General features: G+C 51.7%; 2 protein-coding genes across 4 annotated transcripts; one reads left to right on the plus strand and one right to left on the minus strand.

The window, feature by feature from the left end:
* The first annotated feature begins 1,409 nt into the window (after window positions 1–1,409).
* On the plus strand, window positions 1,410–9,694 carry UCP2 (uncoupling protein 2). Of its 2 annotated transcripts, XM_014842083.3 has the most exons (9): window positions 1,447–1,991; window positions 2,975–3,129; window positions 3,935–4,091; window positions 6,556–6,770; window positions 6,947–7,157; window positions 7,981–8,175; window positions 8,257–8,358; window positions 8,709–8,889; window positions 9,234–9,694. In XM_014842083.3, the coding sequence occupies exons 4-9, from the start codon at window positions 6,645–6,647 to the stop codon at window positions 9,346–9,348; spliced, it is 930 nt and encodes a 309-aa protein (XP_014697569.1). In that variant the 5' UTR covers window positions 1,447–1,991; window positions 2,975–3,129; window positions 3,935–4,091; window positions 6,556–6,644; the 3' UTR covers window positions 9,349–9,694. The 2 variants fall into 2 exon arrangements, with proteins under 2 accessions (XP_044608524.1, XP_014697569.1); XM_044752589.2 differs by lacking the exon at window positions 2,975–3,129 and having other exon boundaries at window positions 1,410–1,991.
* A 2,819-nt stretch (window positions 9,695–12,513) lies between these two features.
* DNAJB13 (DnaJ heat shock protein family (Hsp40) member B13) lies at window positions 12,514–25,737 on the minus strand. Of its 2 annotated transcripts, XM_014842084.3 has the most exons (8): window positions 25,586–25,737; window positions 21,428–21,531; window positions 20,230–20,391; window positions 17,707–17,864; window positions 16,072–16,185; window positions 14,836–14,949; window positions 13,789–13,865; window positions 12,514–13,116 (listed from the first exon to the last, which is right to left on the minus strand). In XM_014842084.3, the coding sequence occupies exons 1-8, from the start codon at window positions 25,651–25,653 to the stop codon at window positions 12,963–12,965; spliced, it is 951 nt and encodes a 316-aa protein (XP_014697570.1). In that variant the 5' UTR covers window positions 25,654–25,737; the 3' UTR covers window positions 12,514–12,962. The 2 variants fall into 2 exon arrangements, with proteins under 2 accessions (XP_014697570.1, XP_044608523.2); XM_044752588.2 differs by lacking the exons at window positions 12,514–13,116; window positions 13,789–13,865 and having other exon boundaries at window positions 14,148–14,949.
* Between the last annotated feature and the right edge of the window lie 1,285 nt (window positions 25,738–27,022).

Below are 27,022 nucleotides of genomic sequence, written 5' to 3' on the forward strand. Positions count from 1 at the left end.
AACTTTATAGGCTTTATGATGACTGTTAACATTTATAAGCAGTCACTATGAATATTGTAATGGTGATTTTATGTGTTAGTTTATCAAACATAAATCTTGTTTAATTTTATGTTTTGTTCCTTACACTTTCGGGGATAACGGAAAGCAATTTAACTCTTCCTGTGACAAGACTTCTTAGTATTTAGAATAAAAAGAGCATAAAACAATAAACATCCAGTATTGAGAGACAGTATGATGAGGCATTAAGAATTCCTATGGGTATCTATAAATTATGTCTATCAGTTGAACCCTGTTGAAGGTATGCAAATGAGCATAGCTATATATAATTTAACCTTGTTTTATAAAGTCTTAACTCATAAAGATTCACTGATATTTCATGGGAAGTTTTGGAAAACACTCTTTTTTTTAATCCATTTAGAATTTATTCAAAGTGCAATAAGCAGCCCTTGATGTTATCATAGTCCAATTTGCATTTTGTTTTTATTTTTTCTTTTTTTATAACAGCTTTATAGAAATATAACACACATACCATACAATTCATCCATTTAAAGAATACAATTTAATGGTTTTTAGTATACACAGAGTTGTGCAACCATCACCACAATCAATTTTGGAACATTTTTACCACCACCCCTTACCCTTTAGCTGTCATGTCCCATAGCCCCCATCCTCCCCAGCCCTCCTTTTTGTCTCCATAGATTTGCCTATTCTGGACATTTCAAAGAAATGGAAACATACAATATGTGGTGTTTTGTGACTGGCTTCTTTCACTTAGCACAATGTTTTCAAGATTCATTCATGTTGTGACATATATCAGTACTTCATTCCTTTTAATTACTGAATAATATTCCATGGTTTGGGTATACTATGTTTTATTTATTCATTCAACAACTGATGGACATTTGGGGTTATTTCCATTTTTGACAAACATCCTATTTTTAAACAATGTTTATTTGTAGACTTTCTCACTCAGTTTGGGTTTTTCTTTTCATAGAATCTTTACGGAAAAATAGAATTGTCCTATTTTGGTAGCAATGATTGTTGCATGCTATCACCTTGATTTAAGAATTTTTCTTTAGTTGCTATACCAACTGATATAAAGTCGAATATGGTTGGAAACCAAGGATAGTGATCTCAGGTTAGAAGTACACATTACAAGCAGTAAGGCTGTGTCGGGTGATCTCTACTTCTCCCTTTTAAGTGTCCACACATCATCCTTTTTTAACAGTCCCTTGAATTTTGCTAGGGGTGAACAAACATCTCAAGGGTGTGTGGTCTTTGAAGTCCAGATTCTTTCCTATTTTGGCAATCAGGGTGACACTTCCACTTCTAGGACTTTGCTTCCACCCTGTTCTTCGTGTCTCCTCAAAGATCACTGACAAGTTCAGCAGTCTCACCCCAGATTTGCTGAGCACTCTGGGAATCCGTCATCACAGCGGGACATGGAAACTCACGTGCAAAAACTAGACCAGCAGCGGATGGGAGACTCCGCCGTGTCAGAAATACTTTTCTGGCTTGACTTCTCAGTTTCGCTTTGCTACTGCTTCTGCCAGAACCATGTGCTCAGTGAGTTTTTCTTTCCTGCTGTAATCATCCAGTCCCATTCCAGCTATAGTCTGCAACTGACGACTTCTGCTTGTGGACAACACGCAAAACAAAGGCATGGAGCCTGGCTGACCAGGGTTCCAGTCTCGGCCCACCACTTCCTGGCCGTGTGACCTTGGGCAGGTGATTCACCTCTTTGGGACTCATCTGTGAAACAGAGGTCACCACCGGCCTCGCAGGGTGTTGTGAAGTATCCACGCTGAACCTGACACATAGGAATTGCACTCAGCAAACGTTCGTCTCCCGGATCCTCCCAGGACACCTCTCAAGGCGCCTTCAAAGGCAGCCCACGCAGCAGGGATTGGGCCTCGGCTATATGTCGGCCCAGGAGTGCTGTCATACTAACAACATAGGAAATAGCTGCCTGCTCTCGAAGAGCTTGCAAGGTATTCGGGGGGGGGGGGGGGGGGGGCCTGCTTCCGCCGCCTCAACTGTCCTCACGGCGGTCCTGGGAGGCCGACAGGGAGGGAAAAGGGATGAAAGGGACAGGCTCTATGGGCGAACAGAGACCTATCTCCTCCTCCTCCCCAAAGGCACGTGCTCGTCCTGACCACAGGACCCAAGGTTGGTTGTTCACGTGTCTGTCACCCCCACAAGACCGCAGGCTACCTGACGACCCCCCAGGTCGGGTTCTTCTCCCGGGGCTGGGCACGCAGTGGGCCCGGGGCCTGTTGGGCCTTCTCACTCGCGGGGCGCCGGCCCGCTCGCTCGTCTACAAGTGGGAGCGGGAGCGTCACACTCGGTGCCCCTGCCCGCCAGGGCCGCAAGTCCCCCAGGTCCCCAAGGAAAAGGCCGGTGGGCGGCAGGAGAAGGCGGGAAGCCCAGCCGCACCCAACGGCCGTTGGCGCTTGCCCGCCACCTGCCGCTGCAGCCCAGATTGGCTCCTTCCTCTGCCACCGCGCCGGCTTTAGCCAATCGCCAGCGAGGCCGGTCGGGAGGCCCCGCCCCGCGGGAGCCAGCCCGCGCGCTCTAGGCCGTGGGGTGGTTTGCGGAGCCTGGGGTCGCGGATCCGCCGCGTGAAAGGAGGGGGTGTCCTTACACTCGAGACCCTGGGCCGCTGTTAGAAAGAGCGCTGGCGGGGCGGGGACAGAGGCTTGTGTGACCCTGGGTACCCTCTTCTTTCCGAGCGTCTGTCTTGCCATTTCCACAATGAGGTTGGCAGACCCGAGGCGGTGTGTGAGGCGGGGCGCAGGAGTGACCCTGGTGGGGAACAAAGAGGTAGACGCGGGGATCCGCCCGCCCGGCATGCGAGTGGAGGGAGGCGCGCGGAGAACTCTATGCGTGACGGTCCCCGTGGAAAGGCAGAAGTTGGGAGGTCGCCACCCTCCTCGGAGCCCTGGGCCCCGCAAGCTCCGCCCCCTTCCCGCAGGCCACGCCCCCGAGACCTAAGTCGCGCCGCAGCCCGCGCAGAGTCCACTGCACGCCCGGCCCGCCGCGCCTTCCGACAGTCTGTCTGTGCTCGCTCGACGCGCCGTCCGCCCGCGCACCGACAGCTGCCCGCGCTCGTGTTCTCCTTGCGGCCCGGTGAGACCGCGCCGGCCCGCCCCAGCCCTGCGCCCGCTACCCCGGCCCACGCTCTGCACTCTCTCATTTCCCTCCTCTCCTCCCAGCCTATTTTGTGTTTTTCCTGTCTGTTCTCTGTTCTTTTTCTTTCTTTATCTCTCTCTCACCTTTTTTCTATCTCCTTTTTGTTCTTTACCTCGCGTTCAACTGGCTGTAATTTAAGCCTACTCCCTCCCCTCGGCCAGGGGGCCCAGCCCTGCCTTGGCTGGGGGCCCCTCTGCACGTGTACGATGACCGGAACGACCGCTCCCTCCGCGGGCGGCTCCAGGCCATTCCCGGGGCTGTTCTTGCTGGGAGGAGGACTTGAGCTGCTTTGCCCGCCGCTGCAGGGCGCGCTCCCAGCCCCTCTTAACATCCGCGCAGCTCGGGTCTGGGTCCTAGTCAACTCAGCGAGTCTCTGACCCATCGGGACCCGCTCACAACACTCCCAACGGACCAGAATCTGCTGACTGTGTTGGGGGATGCTTCTCCAGAGCCCCGAGGGCACTAAAGCAGAACTCTGGAAGAGAACTGATGTGGGATACTAAGAGAGGAAGCAGATGGGGGAGGGAGGACTCCTGGCTTCCTGTCCCCCCTCCAGTGTGGTCACTTAATCAGTCCCGGCTGCCCTTGGTGAAATGGACCCTGTTCCCTCCCGCCACCCCCTCCCCACGCAAGGACTGAGTAGGCTTGTGTGCCTTGGGCAGGTGGCCCTTTCCTTGCTGATATGTGGTCCTTTAAGGCGAATTTCATTTTCTAAATTCTCCTCCTTTGCTTTCACCCACAGGACACATAGTATGACCATTAGGTGTTTCGTCTCCCAGCCATTTTCTATGGAAAACCAAGGAGATCGGGCCATGATAGCCACTGGCAGCTTTGAAGAAAGGGATGCCTTTAGAGAAGCTTGATCTTGGAGAACTCAGCGTGAGACCTTACTAAGCCAGGTAAGAGTCCAGTCTACGGGAGGTGTCTCGTGCTGCCTCCTAGCCCTTTGGTCTAGGGGCCGGGGTCAGGAAGACATTAGCACCACCACCCCAGTGAAGTCGCTCTTCAGAGTTCGCAAAGAACTTTCATATATCCCTGGTCTCATTCTGGCCATTAAGCTGACTCTGACAAACCAAGGAGGGTGGTCTCCATTATACAAAGGAGGAAATTGAAGCCCAGATGGTCCAGTGATTGGCCCTGTGTCACCCTGGGAGTCAGTGGCAGAGCTAGGACAGGAACCTATTGTTCTAACTACATATTATTGAGTCCAGCTTTGACTATCTCTGAGACTGAGATTAGTAATCAGGTGTATTTTTTTAACACTGAAACTGGTTATTTGCTGGGGACTGTAAAATATGATTAACTCTTTCTAGGCCTGTTTTACTTACTCTTCTTAGTAGGGTCTTTAGCTCAGGTGACTGTTGTCCCCATATCCACATCTCTGAAGGACCTGGGCAAACCCAAAGCAACATTCACAATGGCAGCTGAACCTCTATACATTCATCTTTGAGGTGGAGGAGGGCTGGGTCTTACTATTCTCTGGCCTTCACAACACTCTGCAACCCAGCTCAAGGTCAGGACATAATAGACTCATGTCATCATGTCTGACGGCCAGAAAAGGGACACCATTTGCCTGAACCCTCTCAGAACTATCATAGTGACAGAAGAGAACTGGGTTGGGTGTTGGACTTCCTCATGAGAGCCTTGCCTGTGCCTGGGGCTAAGAAAACAGGAGAGAAATGTTCTGGGCAGCAATACAAAGCAAATAGCATAAGCTTTGGAGCCTAAAAGATGTGGCTCTTACTAAGTTCCCTCATCTGTAACATGGAAGTAAGAGCAGCCACCTCAAAGGGCTGCTCTGAGGAGTAAGTGAGCTGATAGAGTGCCCCAGGCAGTGGAGTAGGGGAAGGTGTGGAACACTTCCTGGGAGATGGATGTGTCAGAGCAGGGAAGCTGGGGAGTCTAGAGCACCTTCATCAACCCATTCTGCCATTTGAATGCCAGTCTTCACTGAGCCTCCTGTGGGCCAGGTTCCAGGGAAACAATAAGGCTAGGCCCCACCCTTTAGGAGCTCTTGATGCAACTGAGTAGTAAGTAGCCTCTGGATTTCCCTGGTTGCCCCAGTCACCTGGGTGAGAAGCCCAGGAGGAAGAAGCTGGGTGAGCTGTTTGTTTCCATGGGTCTCTGTGTTCACAGCTGACTCCCACCACATCCTCCCTCTGCCAGCCAGCTCTGTCTTCCTGGCCCCAATGACAGGGGCAGCCAATCAGGCTGGGCTCAGAGCAGCTGCTCCTATGAAGTCAGAGAAGTGATCTCAGGGGAGAGAGAAGCAGGTCACCCTCCCCCATTGGGGTGCTGGGCTCACTTCCTCCTGAGGCAGCAGAGGAGGGCGTTGTTCCAACTCTGAGAACAAAATGGAGCTTTTGGTTTCCTCTGTCACTCTTCATAGCTCTGACCTGGACTTCCCCATCCCCACTGCTTTTACGGTGAAGATATAGATCCCCTATGTTGGAGGAGAAACTGTCCAGACAGGGAGACAGTTTTCCCTGCATCACACAGTAGGCCAGGCGGAGAGAGTCCAGTGACTATGCACTTACTCTCAGCCCCAAGAATTGTCCAGTGTCCTTCAAGGCACAGCTAAATTTTACCTTTTCTGATTACCCATTCTTCCTTACCTCTCTCCCGATGGAGTTAGTTGTTCCCTCCTCTGCATTTTGAGAGTATGTCCTGCAAGCCTGGAGTGCAGCTGGAATCACCTGCCTACCCCCTGTGCCTGGACAATAAGTCCCCTCTAGAGTAGACACCATTGTCTCCTGTGTCTGAACCAGTGCCCAGCAATGCTGTTGTGTTGAGTGACTAGCAAGCCCAAGCTGTGTGGGGGCTGGGGAAGAAAATTAGACTGATGGGCTGGGAGGGGACTGAATTGGACTTTTCTTTCCTTTTCTTCTAGACTTAGATAATTCCAGACCCATAGGGATCTCTCCTGCTTAAGAAATCCAGGGCATAAGCTTGTGGTTTTGTGCCTGTCAGGGCTTGATCTGGCTGAAACTTTTTCCCCACTTTGGCCTGTCCTCCAGACAGATCTGCAGAAGTAGGAATGTGGGTATGATCACTGAAATCTCTGCACTCAGCAGACAGGGCTGGGCCAGTGCCTGTTTGTGAGGCAGCACTGGATAGCCCTGATCCAGACTCTCCCTGAGTGAAAGGGAGGGAACTCCGCACAAGATATGGACTCCTCTGGCAGGAGTTGCCTCTCCAGCCCCTATTTGGGTTCCTCCAGGGAACTCACTCCTATTCCCCCTCACAGGGCTGCTCTGGTCCTTGCTTAGGGAGGTGGTGCTGTCAGGGAAGGTAAGGGTGAGGGGGGGAGCAGGGGTGCCTGGGGATACTGCTCCTCATCGGGCTTCTCTCTCCTTGGCTTAGATTCCGGCAGAGTTCCTCTATCTCGTCTTGTTGCTGATTGAAGGTGCCCCCTTCTCCAGTTTTTCTCCATCTCCTGGGAAATCGGCATCATGGTTGGGTTCAAGGCCACAGATGTGCCCCCTACTGCCACTGTGAAGTTCCTGGGGGCTGGCACAGCTGCCTGCATTGCAGATCTCATCACCTTTCCCCTGGATACTGCTAAAGTCCGGCTGCAGGTAAGGGGGGGGAAGCCTGGGGGTCCTGATGGTGTCTGGTCTGCTCCCTTCCCAAGACACAGACTTGTCAAGGGCCAGTGGGGTGTTTGAGACTGTAAGCTTTGGAGCATTCGGATGGCAGGAGATGGGGAGGGCAACCTTCCTATCCCTGTAACCACCGTTTCTTTGCCTTGTAGATCCAAGGAGAAAAGCAGGGGCCAGTGCGGGCTGCGGCCAGCGCCCAGTACCGCGGCGTGCTGGGCACCATCCTGACCATGGTGCGCACCGAGGGCCCCTGCAGCCTCTACAACGGGCTGGTCGCCGGCCTGCAGCGCCAGATGAGCTTCGCCTCTGTCCGCATTGGCCTCTATGACTCCGTCAAGCAGTTCTACACCAAGGGCTCTGAGCGTGAGTGTGGAGCTGGCCCCTAGTCCCCTTGGCCTTTTCTTCTCAGTGATTGATCCTAGTTTACTATGCTGCAAAGCTCCTTTAGTCCCCAAGATCCCTAGGAGAATCAGAACTGAGAACTAGAAGGGGCCCTGATTCTCCTAACGATTCCTGAGCACCTGGGCTGTGCCAGGCTCTGAGCAGGGCATCATCCCATGAAGTCCTCACCACCACCTTGAGAAGAGTAGGTGGTGCCATCCTCATGTTAGAGATGAAGAGACTGAGGCTTGCCGCGGGGAGCAGACTTGGCCAAGGGCACACAATGGTGAGCTAGAAAACACACCCAGGACTTTTGCCTCCAAGGCCAGCACTCCTCCATTTCATCTCCTCAGCATGCCATGCCCACCCGCCATTTTACACATGTGGAAACAGAACCCAGATCAAAAGGTCACCTTTTTCCAAGATCACATGGCAGGGGGAAGAGATCTGGGATGAGAATCCAAGTCTTATGAGTCCCAGTCCTTGGGAAAGCCACTTCTCTCTGAGCCTTGTTTTGCACATTTGTCACGTGGAAATGATTCTCATTTCTCAGTGGTGTCGAGCAGGTTAAATGAAGTGAATGAAAATGCTTTATGAAGAAATCACTAACTCTCATTCTGTCCTACTCCTTGCTGTGTCCCAGTGCCTAGCAAGTAGTAGACACAGTGATACTTTGATGCGAGGAGTTATTAGAGCAAGAGCTAGTCTGGATCCTATTCCCAAAAAGCAAGAGGTTACAGTGACATGGTGATTTTGGTGGAGAGGCATGCCCAGCTGGCCGCTGACCCCCATGGTTCTCCCACAGATGCCGGCATCGGGAGCCGCCTCCTGGCAGGCAGTACCACAGGTGCCCTGGCTGTGGCTGTGGCCCAGCCCACAGATGTGGTAAAGGTCCGGTTCCAGGCTCAGGCCCGGGCTGGTGGTGGCCGGAGATATCAAAGCACCGTTGATGCCTACAAGACCATTGCCCGAGAGGAGGGGTTCCGGGGACTCTGGAAAGGTCTGTACCAGGTGTTTCTTTCTCCCCGTCTTCCTCTCCCCCCATTCCCTGGTCTCACATAGACACTGCTTCCTCCTGTAGGGACCTCTCCCAACGTTGCTCGTAATGCCATTGTCAACTGTGCCGAGCTCGTGACCTATGACCTCATCAAGGACGCCCTCCTGAAGGCCAACCTCATGACAGGTGAGTTAAGGTAGATGATGCTGGGTCTCGCCCTTCCTCCAACCAGAAATCAGGTGTAGGAATCTGTTTGCTTGAAGACCACATCTTTTCATCCTGTTTCCCCTCTGCTTGTGGAGCGAGTTTCTCTCTCCCATTTGCCATATTGAAGCCAACTGCGGCAAAGCTCTCATTTTACACATTGAGGCACTGAGGCTAGATTGGCAAAATGACTCCTAGGTCCTCAGGAGAGCTAGCTGGAGTCTCCGGCTCTCTAAAACCACGAGACCCCTAGCTACTTAAATAATCTCTCCCCTTACGGAATGATGGGGCAAGGAGTCCTGACTGCCTTGCCTACTTCTCCTCCTTCGCAGATGACCTTCCTTGCCACTTCACTTCCGCCTTCGGGGCGGGCTTCTGCACCACCATCATCGCCTCCCCTGTCGACGTGGTCAAGACGAGATATATGAACTCTGCCCTGGGCCAGTACAGCAGCGCTGGCCACTGTGCCCTTACCATGCTCCAGAAGGAGGGTCCCCGAGCCTTCTACAAAGGGTGAGCCTCTGACCCACCCCGCCCAATTCCAGGCCTCCTATCACTCAGTTGGGAGAGAACCACCTGGGACTGAGCAGCAACCAAGTATCAAACTATTTTTGATCCTGGCCCTGGTATTTCACTGGCATTCTCTCATGCTGTTAACTCCTTCCCAGAGTTGCTATCATCCCTACTTTATGGAGGTTTAAATGGAAGGGATTCTTGCTCACAGCCACACAGCTGTGAGGCTATTACCTGGGCCTTCCCAACCTCCTTTGAGACAAGCAGCTGGGTTGGATGGGATGCCAGGGCCCAGCAGGGTAAGTGGGAGGTGCCCCCTGTGACCTGTGTTTTCTCCCCTCTAGGTTCATGCCCTCCTTTCTCCGTTTGGGTTCCTGGAACGTGGTGATGTTCGTCACCTATGAGCAGCTGAAACGGGCCCTCATGGCTGCCTGCACTTCCCGGGAAGCTCCCTTTTGAGCCTCTCCTGCTGCTGACCTGACCACCGCTGGCTTCGCTTTGGCTTCAGCCAGGCCCTGCTTCCCTTTTCCTCCTCCTCTCCTTCCCTTCTCTCTCCCCCCACCCCTTCCTTCCTCTCCCTTTCCCACCACCTCCCTTCCCTCTCCCCACATTCTCATCCCTCTTCCGTACCCCATCTTCCATTGCCTCTCAGTCCTGGTGGAGTTGACCCCAACTGACCCTGTGGGAGGCCTGGCAACAGCCAGGATCCCAAGCCCTCAGTCCCCTGAAAAGTTCAGCCCAACTCTTCATCCTGCTCCCAGCCCAGCCCCACCAGCACATCACCCATAAAGCAACCTCAACCTTGGTGTCTCCTCCCTCTCTTGTAGCTGTTACCAGAGGTCTTGGTCGAATGGGCCCTTTTGATACCTGGTAGACAAGGGAGGAGCCACTTTGAAAGGAGTGTGTGGGCTACCTTCTACCCCTAGCACCCAGCCTGGGACCCATGGAGGTCATCTAGTCCATTTTGCTTTCCAGACCAGGCCTGGGGCTGAGGTGGCAAGTGAAGGAGCATCCCACAGTCACAGCAGTGGCCTCACCTCCCCTTCCCCTGCCAGGCCACTTGAGCTTTCCCTCACTCAGTGCCTGGTGCTCCAGCACCAACCTTTCCAACCTCCCAGCTGGCCCCAGGCCTGTTTATCTGCAAAGTGAAAGTGTTCCCATCTGCCCTGCATTTCCTGTGCTTCCTGGAAGATTTAGAGGAACTTCGGAATCTTAGGTGCTGTGGGCTTATTTTATCCCGTTTTACAAATGGGAAACGAACCTCCCCAAAGTCCCGGACTCAGTGGGGACAAGTCAGGCTGCTTCCCATCCTCCAGAGTCACACCCTCAGGAGGGGGCCTGGGTGCACCTGCACTGGGTGGAGCGGGCTGCAGGGCAAACATTGGCTGCAGCCTGAGGATACTTTCCACTTTGAGTCTCACCCTCTCCCTGGGCTAGAGATCCCAAGGAGATGGTGACAAGCCATGGCTTAGCCTGCACAGGGATGTCAGCCTTCCTGCCTGCCTGTCCTCAGCGGCAGTAAAGCAGGTAGGCAGGGCTACTTCTGTTTCAAGGGTTAGGGGACTCTGAGGTCCCAGAATACCCGAGGCCTCTCCTGCAAGGCTGGGCCCTCAGAATTAAGTCACCCAGGACCATTTTATAGATGTCTGCAGAAGCTGAGGGCTGCGACAGGTCACGCAGGCAAGGACACAGGAAGACGGCAGCTGAACTGGGACCCTGACTCAGACTCCTCCCCCACCCTGTGGACTCATCCCCCAGGGGCCAGTGCTGGGGTCCTACCAGAATCCTGTTGGGCAGCTGTGGAGCCAGGCCCAGAAAATAATGACCTCCCACTTCCCACAGCCTAAAGCAGCTCATGCTGCTGCTCCTTCCCTGCTGGTCATTCCTGGAGGCTAGGCCCTTCAGTGCTTGGGCTAGGAGGCCTGGAGAAGGAAGGAGGGCCCAGGATTTGTCACCTTACTTCCTTCTTCTGACAGGCTGAGCTGAAGCCTCGTAGTCTCCAAGAGGGACAGGGTTGGGTGCCATGAGTTGAACCTGGTTGAAGGTGGCAGGCAGCCCAGCCAGGCTCTTCTCTGCTGGGCTACAGGGAGTCAGCATAAGTGGAGGTGCCGGTCAACACACCTTAATTCTCACGTTAATCCTGTGGGGCAGGCTGTTACTGTTTTGCACCAGAGGAAACAGGTGCAGTTTGTTGCCCTAGGCATGTCTGTCAGCTGGTTCATTCACCAGCCTTGTGTCCCAGACACTGGATTGGACATAGGCCACCAGGCTTCATCCTGGTTCTGAGCATGATCCTGGGACAATGAGGAGCTGGGAACAGTGGTAGGAACCACGGCAGTGTACTGGTAGGCCTGACTCAGTCACTGGTCCTCAACCCTTAGTGCCTATGAAATGAGCCTCTGGTAAGCCCTGCTTTGCCTGACTCAAGGTAGCACTGAGGATCACAGAGGTAATCTTCATAAAGGTCTCGTCAGGCTTCCTTCAGAGCTTCACCATGAGGCAGGTTAGGAGCAGACTCCTGCTGGCCCAGAGGAGACCAAGAGTCACAACCCAGGCCCCACACTCCCTCACCCACTTGCTTGCTCTCTGAGCAGGGCAGCTACCACCACCCCTCTCAACCTGGGTTCTGCCTTAGAGGGCAGAGTTTGCTTCACTCCTCTGGTTTCCACAAGGCCTGCAAGATAGGAGTTGTAGTCTTTGCTGTAAAAAACTGAGGCTCAGAGAGGTGAAGCGACTTGCCCAAGGGCACACAGCTGGTAAGTCGCATACCTGAGGTGTATCTAACTCCAAAGCCTACATTGTTTAATGACTATGGAGATGCTTCCTAGAACCATGGTCCAGATTCTACCTCAAATTCTGCTGCTGCCTTCTCCCTGATGGTTTAAAATGACTGATTAGTGCCACTGAGTCCCCATTTAGGAAGAAAACCTTAAGCTAATATGGTGCTTTGAATGGTGGAATCCAAGCAATATGGACAATATGGGGGCCTTTTCTGGCACCTCTGAAGTCACTCCACAAAAGTGGCCACCTCCTGTCAAGCTTGGACCTATCACAGCCCAAACCTAGACTCAAATGTGGGGAGTCTCCCCTGGCACAGGAGAGGTGCCTGACGCACCGTTGTTGGCTGATGGTAGGCAACAGGAGGCAGATGTGGTCTGCACAGGCCCAGCTGGGCCTAGAGGCAGGGACTCCCACAGGCCACAGTGGCAGCAATGCTGTCACCCTGAAATCTAAGCAAGTTCACCAAGCACTTTCACACCAATGACTTAATCCTCACAAGCACCCTGAGGCAGGGTATGAGCTCTGCTTTACGGATAAGACAGGGACCCCATAACGCCTAAGGGGTGAGGGGCGGGGCCGGGAGCAGAACCCAGGTCTGCCTAGAGGCAGCCCAGGACCCACCACACAGACAAGGGACTTAAGGCTGGCGAGGGAGAAACCAAAGCCATTCCAGCATGTGTGTCCTTTGTGCTGCCTCTAATCTAAGCTGGGTGAGTTTGTGGGAAGTGACCCTCAAGGTTCTGATGACAGTTTTGCCACTGAGCCATGTGAGGCCTGGGACAAGTATTTTCTTCTCTGCTTCAGTTTTCCTGAGTACAGTGTCACCATATCACACTAGAGACAGCCCCTTGTAAAGATCGTGTGTTATGAGAAATCAGCAGAGCTGGGGTTATGAGAAATCAGCAGAGCTGGGGACCCTCAGAGGCTACACAGCACTGCCCCATGCTGTCACAGTGGGAGCACAGAGGCTCTGAACCCTCAGGGACCCGGCTATGCCCACAAAGCCAGGACAGGGACCCAAGTCCTTGGCTACTTGGGCCCTGCCCTTCCCTCTGCTCCACAGAAGGGCTACATGATGCTCCTCTGCCTCCCACACACACTCTCCTGGGTGTAGCTGGAGGACAGGAAATCAATCTTTATTGCGTCAGTTTAAAAAGTCCCGTGGCATCCCAGCCTCCTGTCATGTCGGCACAGGGGGCTGGCTCCCTTGCACACCCTGAGGCCGTGGGGGTAGGAGTGGCGTGAGGCTCAGCTAGCCTTCCCCTTCTGTTCCTGCCCCCAGCCCACCAGGGTTATGTCAGCAATGCCTGGCGCAGCATCTGCTTCTTCTGGGGTGTGAGGCGGGTGGGGAACTGGATGTCGAAGAAAATGAAGAGGTCCCCCTTCTTGGTGGGGTCCTCAGGCAATGGCATCCCCTCACCTGGCACCTTCTTGAAGTACTTGGGACTGGGACAGGGGAGGATGAAACACGGGAGCTTAGAGGGCCCCCCAGAGCAGCACTTCAACTCATCCCAGGCCTCCCCTGCTCCCATAACCTCAGGCGTGGGGCAGTCACTACAGCTGCTGCTGTGGGATGGCTCTTTCCAGCCAGAACTGGTGGGAGGGGAGGGGGGTGGCTTGTTCCAGACAGCTTGCTCCCTGAAAACCCATTTACACTGAGTCTCTGGTGGAGGCTTCCAGGGGTCTTGTTTTAGATATGGGAAACAGGAGAAGGAAGGGAGGAAGGTGAGCAGACCCTGGGTTGGAGGTGGGGAGTATGGGCTACTGAGCAAAGCTTCCCAAGCCAAGGGCCTTTCTTGGAAAGGGACCTAGGGGTTCCAACTCAGAACCCTGATGAGATGTTTTGGAGGATGAAGGCAACAATGGTTGTCCAGCACTGGAGGCCTCCAGCCTCCACAGTGGCTTCATGCAAGTTAGAAAAAGGCACTCCATTTGCCAGGTGAATGCAACCCATAGCTTGGCCAAAGTAGGGGCTGGACTGCAGTCCTCTCGTGCCCCCTTGTGCTGGGTACAACCTGCACAACTGTACCAGGCTGTGTCTAACACTGCCCTCTCCTAGGTAGTGAGGTCCAGGCCAGCCCTTCTCCTGCCTACCAGGACTCAAGCAGATGGACTTACTGGATGATGTCATTGATGGGAATGTTGAGCAGACGGTCATCTAGGGTCTTCACTTCCACGGTGCAACAGGTCAGAGCCTATGGGACATTCGAGCCAAAGGTGAGAGTGGGGAAGGTCCCCATGGTCATTCTGTCTAGAAGGTACTTTATCAGCCTATTCAGTGCCAGATGCCAGACTCTGAGCGGTCCGGGATGTTCAAGGACTAACAGGTGAGTGACCCACACAATTACCTGTCCTCAAGGAGTTCACAGTCTGGTAGGTAAGATTGATGTTGTGTTATGATAGAGGGAAGTAAAGGGGTCTGTGGGAGCCAAGGAGAGGCCCCCAAACCATTCCAGGGTGGGACATGAAGGTACATAGTCGTGGTAGTAGTTGATGGGGGCCTTAAAGGATGAGGAAGAGCTTGCCAGTTAGACAAGGTGGGTAGACCACATTCCGAGGAGAGGGCACAACATAAACAAGAGAGTGAAGGTCTGAAAAGGCACCAAATGGGCAGGAGCTCTAAGTGGCACAGTGGCTGGACTGCGGGGGATGAGACCAGCCAGATGGTAGAGGCCTCGAATGCCATGCAAAGATGTTTAGACAATGAGGAATGTGGCACAGTCCCATGAGTATGTGAAAAGACCGCTTTGGGGAAGAGCCTGGAGGAGATGAGAAGGGAGGCAGGAGGGCCCCCGAGGAGGCTGCTGCACAGATCCAGATGCACAGACACAGACAGTGGGGATGAACAGAAGGGGACGAAGTGGAGAGATTTGAGGGTGGAATTGACAGGACTGAGTGACTGACTGCAGATTGGGTGGGGGAGGGGAGGCAAAGTCTAGGCCAGTGCCCAGGTTCTTGCTGGGGCTGTGAGGGCGTGGAGGAGCCACTCACACTGGAGAGTGAAGACAGCCGCAAAGATTGTGTGGCACTCATCACATTCTGAAGGCCTGCAACATGCTCTGAGGTGAATGGAGAGTGAGGCCCACTTGCCTTGGGGCCTCTGACGGGGCAGGGGGTGTTCACTCTGATCCGCCCACCCCCTGCTCCTCCTCTTTGCCCACTCACCTTTCCCAAGGGGATGGGCTTCACAAAAAAGAGGTTGTCATTCTCCCTGCGGAAACGAGGGTGTAGCTTCTCCTTTACGATGAAGATGATGTCGGCTGGGATGATGTTGGGGCCCTGGGCAAGGGAGACCAAGGACTAATTGACTGTGTGCCCTTGGCCAAGTTCCTGCCTCTACTGGTCTCTATATCTTTGTCTGAACAATGAACAGATTAGACCAGTTTTTCTGGAAGGGCCTTTTCAGTTTGGCCCCATAGCCCCTCCTGTGAGAAGCCTACCAGATGACTCCTGCCCCAGCCGCCACCCCCCAACTTCTCCCCTACTGAGCATGCCCAAAGAGATGCACTCAGTTGGAGGGAGACAGAGGCTTCCTCAGATGGTGGGCAGAACACTGGGCTGGGGGGTCAGAGGAATACCCATAAATCTCTGTCCTGCCAAGCTTCATTAAGTCACCAAAACTCTGCTGAGGTCTCTTCTGGGCACAGGGCATGGAGGAATAGACCGGCCCCTACGCCCGAGGAGATCCCAGTCTAGTAGGGGAAACAGACACGTGGTGAGTCCTCAGCATGCTCAAGACTGTGATAAAGGGAACCCAGAAGCGGAGAGGCGTTGACCCCGGTGGGGAGGCCAGAGGAGACTGCCCAGAGGGGTGAGCCCTGGGGCTGGGTCTTGAAGGGGGTTTTTGGAAGGAGATGGTTCATGGGTGAGAAAGTGGGCAAACACTAGGGGCAGAGGAATTCATCTCTCTCGGCTCTGAAGACACCATCGCTCTGCCTCTTCTAGGGACTTAAGGCCTCAGCATGCCTTGGACAATAATTTTATATTTTTATTTAAATAAATATTTAATTTAAAATTATTATTAATAAATGGCTTCTGAGTAGCTCCTATAGTTGGGCTTCACTCAGAGAAACACTGAAGAAAATGAAGACAAACACTAGAGCTGGGACTGTGTTCTCTTTTCAGCTCTCGTGCTCTTGCCCTGGGAAAGTCCCTTCCTTCTCTGGGCCTCAGTTTCCCACTTGGCAAAGTGGGGAGAAGCCCTGGGCTGCTCGTTCACAGAAGCGTCGTGAGGCTCTGTCCCTTGGAAGGGACATTAGGGATCGCCTCACCCACTCTGCAGACTGCTGTCCCTGTCAGACCAGGGCTCAAAGGGCAGGAAAAAGCATCACCTCCTTCCCCCTCAGTCTTCCACCACATGAGCCCAGGTGATTGACCCTAGTCAGCTTCCCTCCCTCTCACCTGGTCCCCTTCCTTCTCGAAGGTGATGCGTGTGCCCTGCCTCCAGCCAGGCTTCACGTCAATGGTGAGGATCTTGTCCTTGATGGTAGAGGAGTAGCCATCCTCGTTCAGCACCTGCAGCGGGATGGCATGGGGGGAGGTTGCTCAGGATTTCCCAGGTGGCCTTTACACACATGAAAGATGCCCCGTGGGATCTGTGTTCAGCTTAATCCTTTAGCAATGGGGAGAACCTGCCCCAAGCCATTCCTACTCCACCCCTTCCATTGGAACTGACAAGAGATTTTCGCATACTGAGGTATATGGGGTGGCATTCTGGCCCAAAACTCTTTTGGCTTGAACTAAAGAAGTCAGACGTGCATTGTACCCCTACTTTGACTATTAAATTAAAGAATGCCTTAAACATTATCTCAAAGTAAAAGAATGCACTCGTTTAAGATAAGAACGCATACTTCTCCTCCTACACCCACCAGCATCGGTAACACCTGTATCAGTACTCTTGAAGATAAGTTTCCTTTCCTGGACGTCAGGGTCATGTTGACTTACTAATTTGCAACTGAATACCTCTCTGAAACGTTGATGAATATGGATCCTAGGTGTGTGTAATGTATGTTCTTTGTTCTGAAAATGTATCAAACTGTTCTGAAAACCATGCTTCTCAGAATGCTTTCTTCCTTTGTGGAAGTTGCCTTCCGGGTTATAATCCTCATCTTGACTCAAGTAAAACTCACCTTATTCCTCTTATCTATAGAATGGTTATTGGTTATTTTGCATCAACAGAACCAAGAATTTATGATTCCAGGATGGCAGTGCACGTCATGGGGCTGAGGCCTGAGAAGTCAAGCAGTCACCATGAGCTGATCAAGCCCACAGCTCCAGTCCCAGAAATCACGCGGCCTTGGCCACTAACTGATACACAGTGAACATTTACCAGTTCCTCTTCCACCCAGAGGTTCTGGCCCTGAGGCTCTGGCAGGTCTCTTAGTCCCAAAGAGGGAAAGATCATGAGATCAACATATCTGAGGCATTTTCTTACTATGTCATCCATCCATTCCCTAATCACATGCCCAGAGAGGTGCCATCTATGGAAAGCATGAGCACAGTTGGCTTCTCCTCTGCTGGGCAAAGGTGTGAGAGGGCCTTGCTCTTGTGCCTAGCACTGGGCCGTGGGACTGAGGATCTTCCTTAACCAGTCCCCTTGGGGACTATCTCCCAGCCCACCCTCCATGCCCACACTGCTACCTCGTAAGCATGAAGCATACACTTTGATGAAACCCTGGGGGTCTGGTCTGCCAAAGAATAATGCCCATAGGGCAGAATTTGCAGGAGACTCCTCCTACTCAGAGCCCAAACTTCTCCCAGGGCTGGGGCTGAACTGAGAAGAAGAGAAAGAACCCATTCCAGTCAGGAAGGCTGCAGAGGGGATTTCTGCACTAGGAAAGAAACGAGCTACTACCCTCAGTTGTACCTTCCAAACTTCAGATTCTAGAAATCTACAATCCTAGGTCTCCAAGTCTAAGATTCCACGGTTCTATCAGAGATCGTGCCTGAGGTCCCCAGTTAGGGTCAGGGAGGAGGTGACAGGCAGGTTGGATGGGATACATGGTGGCTCCCAGTAGGACCAAGGCAAGTACTCACCCTTCGGGAGATCTTAATTTTCTTGGTGCAGCCGAAGAATAAGTCCTCCAGGGATAGGTAGAGGTCTCGTTCGATTGGGGCATCCTGTTTCTTAACCCCTCGGCCCCGGAGCCCCCCAAAGTTCAAATCTGTCTCATTTCCTTCTTCATCAAAAAACTCTGCAGGAGGTGGGGAGAGGAGAGGAGTAAGAGAAATGATGTTCAAAGACTCGGATTCATAGACATCCTCCGCTCTCCCTTCTTCAGTCCCCAAGAGTGATACCCAGCATCCCGTTCCTACCTCGCAGACTCAAACTGTTTGGTCAGGCCAAGAAGCTGTCCTCAATTGCAGATCCAATGGTTATCATCCCTTGCCACTCCTCACTGCTTCATCCCCCGCTTTGGACATCCCCCCACTTTCCTCACTCCCTGTCCCCTCAACTTGGGGATGTGCCCCTCAATGCTGGCTGCCTCAGGAGAGAGAGGAGTGCCCTCTGGTGGCAGTACCTGGTAATGCCAGAAATGACGCACTGTTAGCTTTTGTGAGGGAGCGTCATAGCATGCCAGTCCTCCCTACCCTTGCCCCTCACTGTCCGGCCCAGCCCAAGACCACCAGAGACCCCAGACTCAAGTTTCTATGAAGTCAGCAGCTTAGATGGCAGTGGGGCAGGGTTGGTCCCTAACAAATTTGAGGTCACCAGCATATCCCCAAACTCCTCTTTTGCCCCTGCCCAGCTTTACCCCCATGACCCCTCTTGCTGCCCTGCCCTTCCATCCTAGAGAGCCCCTGTGCCTTGATGTGCTGTGCAATCATTTGGGCTTCAGTTTCTCCATCTGTGGGATGGGGTAATAATGCCTGGCCTGCCTTCCACCATTGGATTAGACAAGATAGTGGGGAAGAAGAGCTAAAACTTGCTGAGAGCTCCCTGTGCATCAGGTGCTGTTTTCAGCTCTTTGCATTATTATCTCATTGGGTCAAGAGGCCAAACAAAACGCCCACAGCCCCACAGCTGATACGTAGAAGAGTTGGGATCTGAACCCAGATGATTTGACCACAGAACCTGGGCCCTTAACCACCATGCTTATTGCTAGATGTGAAGCCCTTTGTAAACTGCAGAGCCAGGGGTCATATCATGATTAAAATTGTTTGTACTCTGCCTCTCATGGTTAGTGCCGTGGAATGAACTTCACAGGCTAGAATGGTGCAATGACCTTAGGCTGGAGAGGGCAAGGCGGGGTCACAGTATGTCTCCTCTAAGATATGATGGGTAATCGAGAGGCCTGTGAATTACCTGCTCCCCTCTTGCATTGCTGAATTCATTTGTTCACTCGGTACCTATGGTGTGCCAGGTCTTAGCCACTCTGGTAGCCAGGAAGCCCAGCCCCTTGACTCTGCGGGGAGATGGGACACAGGAACCCCTGGGGTGAAGCACTGTGGCAGTATAGCTCCTGGGCACTACTTGAGGGACCCCCTACTCTGAGCTTGACCTTCCCTGATGAGCGATGCCTGTGTAAGCTCTGGTTTGGCTCCCCTGAACTGCCTCTTTTCCATGCACCTGTCCCTGGGAGAGAGAGGTCCATAACATGGCATTTTTCTGACTGCGAAGCCCATTTTCATAAACATTATCTCATCTGATAATGACCTGTGAGGCACGGACTATCACAGCCATTTAACAGTGAGGAGGCTGAGGTTTCAGAGAGGGGAAGAAATTTGCTCAGAGTCACACAGTTCATAAGTGGCAGTACATGGATTTGAAGCAGACCTTCTGACCCAAGTCCTTGCTTTTTCCAGTCTCACATGGAGTTCATACCTCAGCTTCCTCTGGCAGACAGGAGAGGCCAATGCACAGTGGGTGGGGTCTCTGAGGTGGAGGGGCAGTGGGCTGTAACCCACTTGTTAACATGGAGAAAAGGAAGAAAGAACTTTTGAAATGCAGACAGGCTGTAGTATAGCCGGGGAGAAGGGGCTAGAGGGATAGGCTGTGAAAATCTAGACTCTCTGAGTCGCATAACTGGAGCCAAGAAGACAAGTCTGAATGTTAACTGTCCTTGCAAGATGATTCTGAGCCTGAGAAATCAACTCTTTGTCAGCTTGTCTGGGAGCCGGGATCATCCACTCATCCATCCACATGCTCGTATAACACACACCTGCACAATGAAATCTTATGCAGCCATTAAAATGAATAAAGTAGATCTGTATATAATATAGTATATAATAAAATAATCTCCAAGACATAATAAGTGCGAAAAATCCGTGTGTACAATGTGGTTCCATTTCCTTAATGAAATAAAATGCTTATATAAAAATAAATATATGCTCATCAATGCATAGAAAATTTCTGGAAGGACACACAAAGTGTTAACAGTGAGTGGCTGCTTCTGGAGAAGGAATGGAGAGCTGCAATTTATTTTGTCTTCAATAATTTTTTTTTACCACGTACTATATATATTTCCTAAAGTAAACAAAACAAAACTACTCAAAGCAAAGTATCTTTCACAGCTTTGTCCTTTCTCTGTAAGGCAAGCGGTAGGGAGGATCTCTTACCACTAAAGGGGTTGTCTCCTCCGAAGAACTCATGGAAAACCTTTTCGGGGTTGCCGTGGAAGACGTAACCAGTTGTCCATGGGGTCTGGGATCCAAACTCCAGAGGAATCCCGCCCTTCAGGCCCTCTTCTCCGAACTTGTCATAGATGCTTCTCTTCACAGCTGTGGATAAGTGTCACCTTGACGAGGGGTCCAGCCTTGGGTGCTGATAGCTGGAGGGCTGGGAAGCAGGAGGATATGGGGCCAAGAAGAAGGGGCAAAAACAGCCTGGCAGTCTTTGGAGGGAGATTCTAGAAGTTATGGGTTTCATTTTATTGTGAGTGGTCCTGGTGTGGTCTCATAGCCCAGAGGAGAGAGGGGCAAAACTGAGACTTACTGGGGAGGAGGAATCAAGAGGCTAAAGGTCAGGCTATTGTCCTGGGATTTTGCTTAACTCAGTCATTATAGCTACTGTCTCCTCTGGGGTAAATAAAATCCTAGAACCTTGAAATTCTAGAATCTAAGAATTCTAGAGCTTCCAAATTCTAGAGCTTTAAAATCCTAGAGTCTAAGGATTCTACAATCCTGAAAACTCAGGGCCAGAGACACCTTAGTGATCTGGCCTTTCTTCTCCAGTCTCTGGGATTACAGTCTTCAGGACAAGCCCTTAGCGAAACCCAGTGGGCACGGCCCCGGGCAGAGGTGGGAGTCACACTTTCTCCACTGTTCTGGTTTCCATAGGAGAGAGATTTCCTAATTACTGGCCTCTCTCTGTCCTTTTATACACACTCTGTTCTTGGGGAGATGGAGATTTAGCCACTTGGAAATCTGGGAAGAATATCTGGGTGTGCCTGCCTCAGTCTTAGCCTTCCTCCCTTGGCAGCAGCCATCTCTCCATCCCTGCAGGGACAGGTGAGGCCTGGGGGACGTGGGAGAGCTTCCCCAGGCCCTGCCCTGAGACTGAGTCAGCACGTCAGCCTAATCCAGGGGCTTTCCACGTCATGGCCTCAGCCTTAGCTTGTGTCTACTGAGAAAGGTAATACTTCAGTCTGCTTTCTTTCTCAGTTTGTTTAGATTCTGGGAGGGAAGAGGAATGCTTAGTCTCTATTGGGCCCCCTCAAAAGCCCAACACTCAGAGACTTGAGGAATAATCTTAAAGGAGAAGTGGGACAGCAGGTGTCCCGGGGTCCCTCCTCCGTGCTCAGCCCCAGTCACTCACGGTCGCTCAGCACATCGTAGGCCTCTGCTATTTGCCTGAACGTTTCTACTGAGGATGGTCCAATGGAATTCAATGGGTGGTTCTTAAGGGCAAGTTTCCGGTACCTGGAAGAGAGGGGGTTCATACAAGTCACAGCAGCTGATGTGTCACTGAGGTGCAGACCATTGTTCAGAGCTAGTTCTGCTGTCTACTGCTTGGTGGCCTCTCAGAGCTTTGATGTTTCCAGCTATAAATCAACCCAGCCCTTCCTTCTCTCTCTCCTTTCCCAGCTATCAGACCTGCACTGTGGTCTGAAGATTCTTCCTGCGTGCTCCTGCTCCCCCTTCACCCTCAGGAGTGTTTCCCCCAATACCTTTCTTGCATATTTAATTCCATCTTGGTGTCTGAACTGACGCGCAGGCTTCTTGGAAATATTAGATAAAATAAGGTGTCAGAGGGCCTGGTGCAGAGAGGCACTCAGTGCATGTCAGGACCCTTCACTGTCTCCCGTCTCTGTGCTCCTTCTTTTCCCTGTTCTGTATCCACCCGATCAGTGATGGGATTCCTGCAGCATCTGAGAATCTGATGTGTCCCAAGAGGAAAGAGATGGCACGAAGCGGGTTATTTGTGGAGGGTTTAATTGGGAACCACTTGCCAACGTGCAGGAAGTGGGGAGGGAAACCATGGAATGGTGCAGTACTCCTGAGGCCAGGAGCCCTCAGACACCCTGGCCACCCCTGAGCCTATAGGAGTTGGGGCAGGGAGAAATCCCTCAGGACAGCGTGTGTGGACAGGGCCCTTGGCAGGAGCTGTGACCTTCAGTTAAGGGACATAGCCGACCTGAAGAAACCCCATAGGAGGGGAGCTGAGAATAAATACCCCGGCCCCTTCCACCTCCTGCCTTGTGGTCCCTTTAGCGGAGGCATCGGGAAGCCAGAGGGCCAGGAAGTGTATTGATGCAGTTCAGACGGGCCAGCCTCCAGAGCAGAAGGCAGGGTGGGGAAAGGCGGGGAGTGGGTCTAGCGGAGCCAAAGGAGGGCATCAGCAGCCCCTAAGTCACTCAGTTCAAATTCGAGCCCATTTACCCTCCGCTGGGTCAGAGACCAGCTCCTCTGCCCTGCTCACACCGTCCGTGCTGGTGACTCCAGAGTTCTGCTGCCGCTCTTTCACTCTACACGCTCACCGTGGACAAGCTCCTCTACCTCATGGCTTTGAGTACAACCTGCTTGCTGATAACTCCCAAATCTCTGTCTCAAACCAGGGCACTGCCCTGAACTCCAGGCTTCTGTATCCAGCTGTCTACTTGGTGTCTCCTCCTCCATGTCCCGCAGGCTCCACAAACTCAATGAGCCCAAACGTGAACCCATTTTCATTCCTCATTTGCCCCCATTTGTGCAGACACTGCCGCGGGAAAGCCGAGCGTTATCTTTGCCTCCAAGTTCCCCTTCGTCCCCTCCACCCCATCCCATCGGGGACATTTCTTTCTAACTAATGTTCTGTTCCTGCCTCTTCCTCCCTCTCACTACTGCAGAACCAGGTCCTCCGGTTCCAGTTTCCCGCTCCAGGCCATTCTGTGTGCTGCCGTCAGTTTGATCTCTCTCCCTTTTGTTAATCTGATGCTTCTAAAATGCTCCCTACCCAAGTCACTTTCCTGCCTAAATCCTTCACAGGTTCCCCCTTTGTCTTCAGCACAAAATCCAGATGTCTCTACGATTCAAGGCCCTGCTTTGCTCTCTCTCACAGCTCTCCCTCCCTGCTCCCATGGCCTCTCCTGCCCTTCTTGCCATGCTCCAAACTCCCCACACTTCATCGCTCATGCCTTTGACCTTCTACTCTCTCTACCTGTAAGGTTCACCCCTCTCCAGCCCCTCCCATCTCCTCCTGGCAAATTTTTATTCATCCTTCAACATTCAGCTCAGGGGTCAACTCCTCCAGGACGCTTTCCCTGACTGCAGCCTCCACTCTAGATTAGAGTCCCCTTCCCACGTCCCCAGTGCCTTTGATCCCAGCACTCAGCAGGGGGTGCTCCAGTTGCTGGGTGACTGGTCTGTCTCTCCCATTAGACTGAGTCCCTTGAGTTGCTGTGTCCAGTTCTCCGTGTCCCCACTGCCTCACACAGAGCAGCAGTGAGAACGAATGATGTGAACTGACTGCCCCACAGGCAGCCCATCTCGCTGGGCGGCGGCCCTGACTTTCAGGCAACGCTTCCTCTTGCTGAGCCGGGCCTGCTGTCCTGTGACTCCGCCTCCATCCACGAGGGTCCTGGCTCTGCCCTCAGAGGTCTTACAGAGACCCTGCTCTGTCCACCTTCAGAGACTTGATGACAGTTGTCAGACCTCCCTTACATGTCTAAACCAGCCCTTCTCAGTTACAAAGGTCACAGGAGGAGAATTGCAAGTAAATTCTATCAGTGAGTAAAAGCAATGAAGAGCTCAGTTTTTCATACAAACTGGAGTGGTTTTAGGATTATCCTCACAGTAACATCACTCTCCTTCACCTGCCTTCCTGAGTGGGAGAGGGGGTGGGGTCACAGCTCCGACGTGGCAGCCTGGAGAGGATGAGTGACACTGAGAAGGTTAATCGCTGGGTGATTATGAACATTGTGGTGCTTCTCTTCATTATAAGTTTAGCTTTTTTTCTTTTTTGGATCAAAAAAGTCTAGGTACTCCCATGGGAGAGTGTGTTATACACGTGACTCAGCCCTAAGAGCTGTTGCAGGGAAGAGGGGTTCAGGACTGTTGTTTGAAACATACGCAGTTCTTTTAATCACTCTTTATATGACATGGTTACAGATGCAAATGATTGCTGGGCATTCTCATGTTTATTGTCTCATATAATCCCATTTCAATATCACAACAACTCATTTTTTTTTTTTTGAGGAGAAAACTGAGGCTCAGAGAGGTTAAGTAATTTGCCCAGGTCACACAGCTAGCAGGTAGGAGAACCTGGATGCAGACCTGGGTCTTTTCAATGCTTAAGTTGGGCTTATCCTTCTGCATTCCAACTGCCCTCCCTCCTGGTGACCTTTCCCTAGACAGGTCCCACCGACCAATGAGATGCCCTGAACAGTGGGTGATATCACACACTGTCCTGAATTGTTCTCTACTTGTTTCGTGCTTTTGTGTCTTGTTTCTCCAACCACCCTGTAGACGCTCTCCACTTACTGCCACAGGACCTGGCCCACAGCAGGCAACTAGAGTAGACATGGTGTCTGATTACTGGTTCCACTGTTTCCTAGGTGCCTGGCCTTGGCATAATCATAGCACCTACTACTCAGGGTCATTGTGAGGATTAAATGAAATAATGGTGAAGGTTCTCAGAACAGCATCTGCACAATTCAATAAATGTAGCTGTTATCACTACCCAACCTTAAGTGATTGAATTATCCTAGATTCCTCCCATTTTCTTTACCCTCCAGTGATCCAATTAATAGCCAAGTCCATTCCCTCTCCTCTCTCCATCCCACTGCCCTGCTTCGAGCCTCATCTTTTGCCTTGATTATCATGAGCCTCCAAGGGGGTCTCTCTCCTTCCAGGATAAGCTTCCAGGACACCCTGTACTTCCCTTTTTGTAACACTCATCACACTTGTGACTTTTTCAACATCTGTATTCACCAACAAAATTAAGTTGCATATCTGTCTGATTCGTGATTATAACTCTAGCTGCTACCATTGCACCTAATCCATATGGTAGGCACTCAATAAATATTCGTCAAAAAGACTTTTTTTCCCAGAAAAATGTGCTGACTCCTGTCCTAGACTTTCTTAGAAATGGACCACAAAGTCCCCAAGATTTGATGGAAGTATTCAGAGATGCAGTTTATTCAAGGCCAAAACCCCACGTGACGGCCAGAATGAAATTTGTAATGCATCCATCTGGCCAGGTCACCCTCCTGTTCACAATCCTTTGGTTCTCCATAAAATTCAAGACAAAGTTCAAATGTCTCCTTTGTCCCTATTTTATTGCTAGGAAAACCAAGACACCCAGGAGAGGAGACAGGGCATAGAGGGTAAAGAATGATGGGTTGGGGACCCTGACCCAGCCCAAAGCCAGGATGTAAGTGTGTAAGAAGCAAGAGAAGGAACCACCCTAAGCTGTGCAGGAAAGCTCAGTTTGGAAGAGAGGAGGGTGGGGCCTGCCCTAGCACACCCCTAAAGCCTCACTTCCGCCCCAACTTACGCCTTCTTGATCTGGGCATCCTCTGCATTTCTAGTGATGTGGAGTAGAGCGTAATAATCCTGGCCCATGGCTGGCTGGCAGTCAGTCAGTGGCTAGTCCTGGCTCCGGCAGGGCTGTTGGTCTGCATTCCTTGGTTGCTCCTGACAACCACACAGGGGCACTCTGGGAGTTGTAGTCCTTCCTGCCAAAGCAAACTGCCTTCTCAGCTCAGCCTCATAGAAGAACAAATGAACAGATTGCGAGAACCAGGGCTGATTCTTTGAGCCTGATAAAGGTCACTCAACTCAGAAGCCACAGTGTTTAAAGAGAGTAGCAATTACTTTTAGTTAAAAGTTTTCAGAACAAATGCATTTGGCTGTTTTTTAAAATAAATTTTTATTTTAGATTTTCAAAAAAGTTGTGAAGATAGTACAGAGTTCCTGTATACCCCACACCCAGTTTCCTCTATTATTAACATCTTACGTGAGTACTGTACATTTGTCACAAATAATTACCAATTGATACATCCTTTATAAGGGAAGCCCATACTTTATTCAGATTTCCTAGTTTTTAACCTAATGTCTTTTTTTGTTCCAGGATCTCATCCAGGATTCCACGTTATATTTAGTTGTCATGTCTCCTTAGGCTCCTCTTGGTTACAATTGTTTCTAAAATTTTCCTTGTTTTTTCTTTTTGAGGAAGATTAGCCCTGAGCTAACTGCTGCCAATCCTCCTCTTTTTGCTGAGGAAGACTGGCCCTGAGCCAGTCTGTGCCCATCTTCCTCTATTTTAAGTGGGACACCTGCCACAGCATGGCTTGACAAGCAGTGCCATGTCTGCACCTGGGATCCAAACTGGCGAACCTCAGGCCACCAAAGCAGAACGTGCGAACTTAACCGCTGTGCCACCGGGCCAGTGCCCAAGTTGTCCTTGTTTTTGATGACTTCAACAGTTTAAGGAGTACTGATCAGGTATCTTGTAGAATGTCTCTCAATTGGGGTTTGTTTGATGTTTTTCTTGTGATTAAACTGGGCTTGTGGGGTTTTGGAAGGAAGACCACAGAGGTAAAGTGCCGTCCACATACCACAGATCAAAGGTACATACCATCAACGTGACTTTTCCCTGGTGATGCTGGCCTTGAGCCTGCTGCAGTCGTGTTGGTCAGCGTTCTCCACTGTAAAGGGACTTTTGTTTCCCCCTTTCTGGATTGTACTCTTTGGAAGGAAGTCATTTTGCAGCCCACCTCAAAGAGTGGGGAGCTCTGCGCCACCTCCTTGCGGGCAGCAGCGCCCTGTCATCCACTTACATCCCACATCCAGTCAGTCACCAAGTTCAGTCCATTGTACCTCCTAGATGCCTCTCAAGCCCTTCTTCTGCTTGTCCTCCTCCACCATGGTCTTGCTTTGGCTTTCATCTTTCAGCAAGGCCACTACAACATCCTCACTGTCCTGCTTGCTT

Source organism: Equus asinus, chromosome 20 (genome assembly GCF_041296235.1).
Source record: "Equus asinus isolate D_3611 breed Donkey chromosome 20, EquAss-T2T_v2, whole genome shotgun sequence".
Classification (NCBI taxonomy): Eukaryota; Metazoa; Chordata; class Mammalia; order Perissodactyla; family Equidae; genus Equus; species Equus asinus.

Coding starts and splice junctions, on each gene's coding strand:
- DNAJB13 (XM_044752588.2), bottom strand. CDS start 25,653: ATGGGCCAGGATTATTACGCTCTACTCCACATCACTAGAAATGCAGAG. Junction 17,865..20,229: donor AGGAGACAACCCCTTTAGTG/GTAAGAGATCCT, acceptor CACCTCCTGCAG/AGTTTTTTGATGAAGAAGGA. Junction 16,186..17,706: donor AAATTAAGATCTCCCGAAGG/GTGAGTACTTGC, acceptor ATCCCGCTGCAG/GTGCTGAACGAGGATGGCTA.
- UCP2 (XM_044752589.2), top strand. CDS start 6,645: ATGGTTGGGTTCAAGGCCACAGATGTGCCCCCTACTGCCACTGTGAAG. Junction 8,176..8,256: donor GTTCCGGGGACTCTGGAAAG/GTCTGTACCAGG, acceptor TTCCTCCTGTAG/GGACCTCTCCCAACGTTGCT. Junction 8,359..8,708: donor GAAGGCCAACCTCATGACAG/GTGAGTTAAGGT, acceptor CCTCCTTCGCAG/ATGACCTTCCTTGCCACTTC.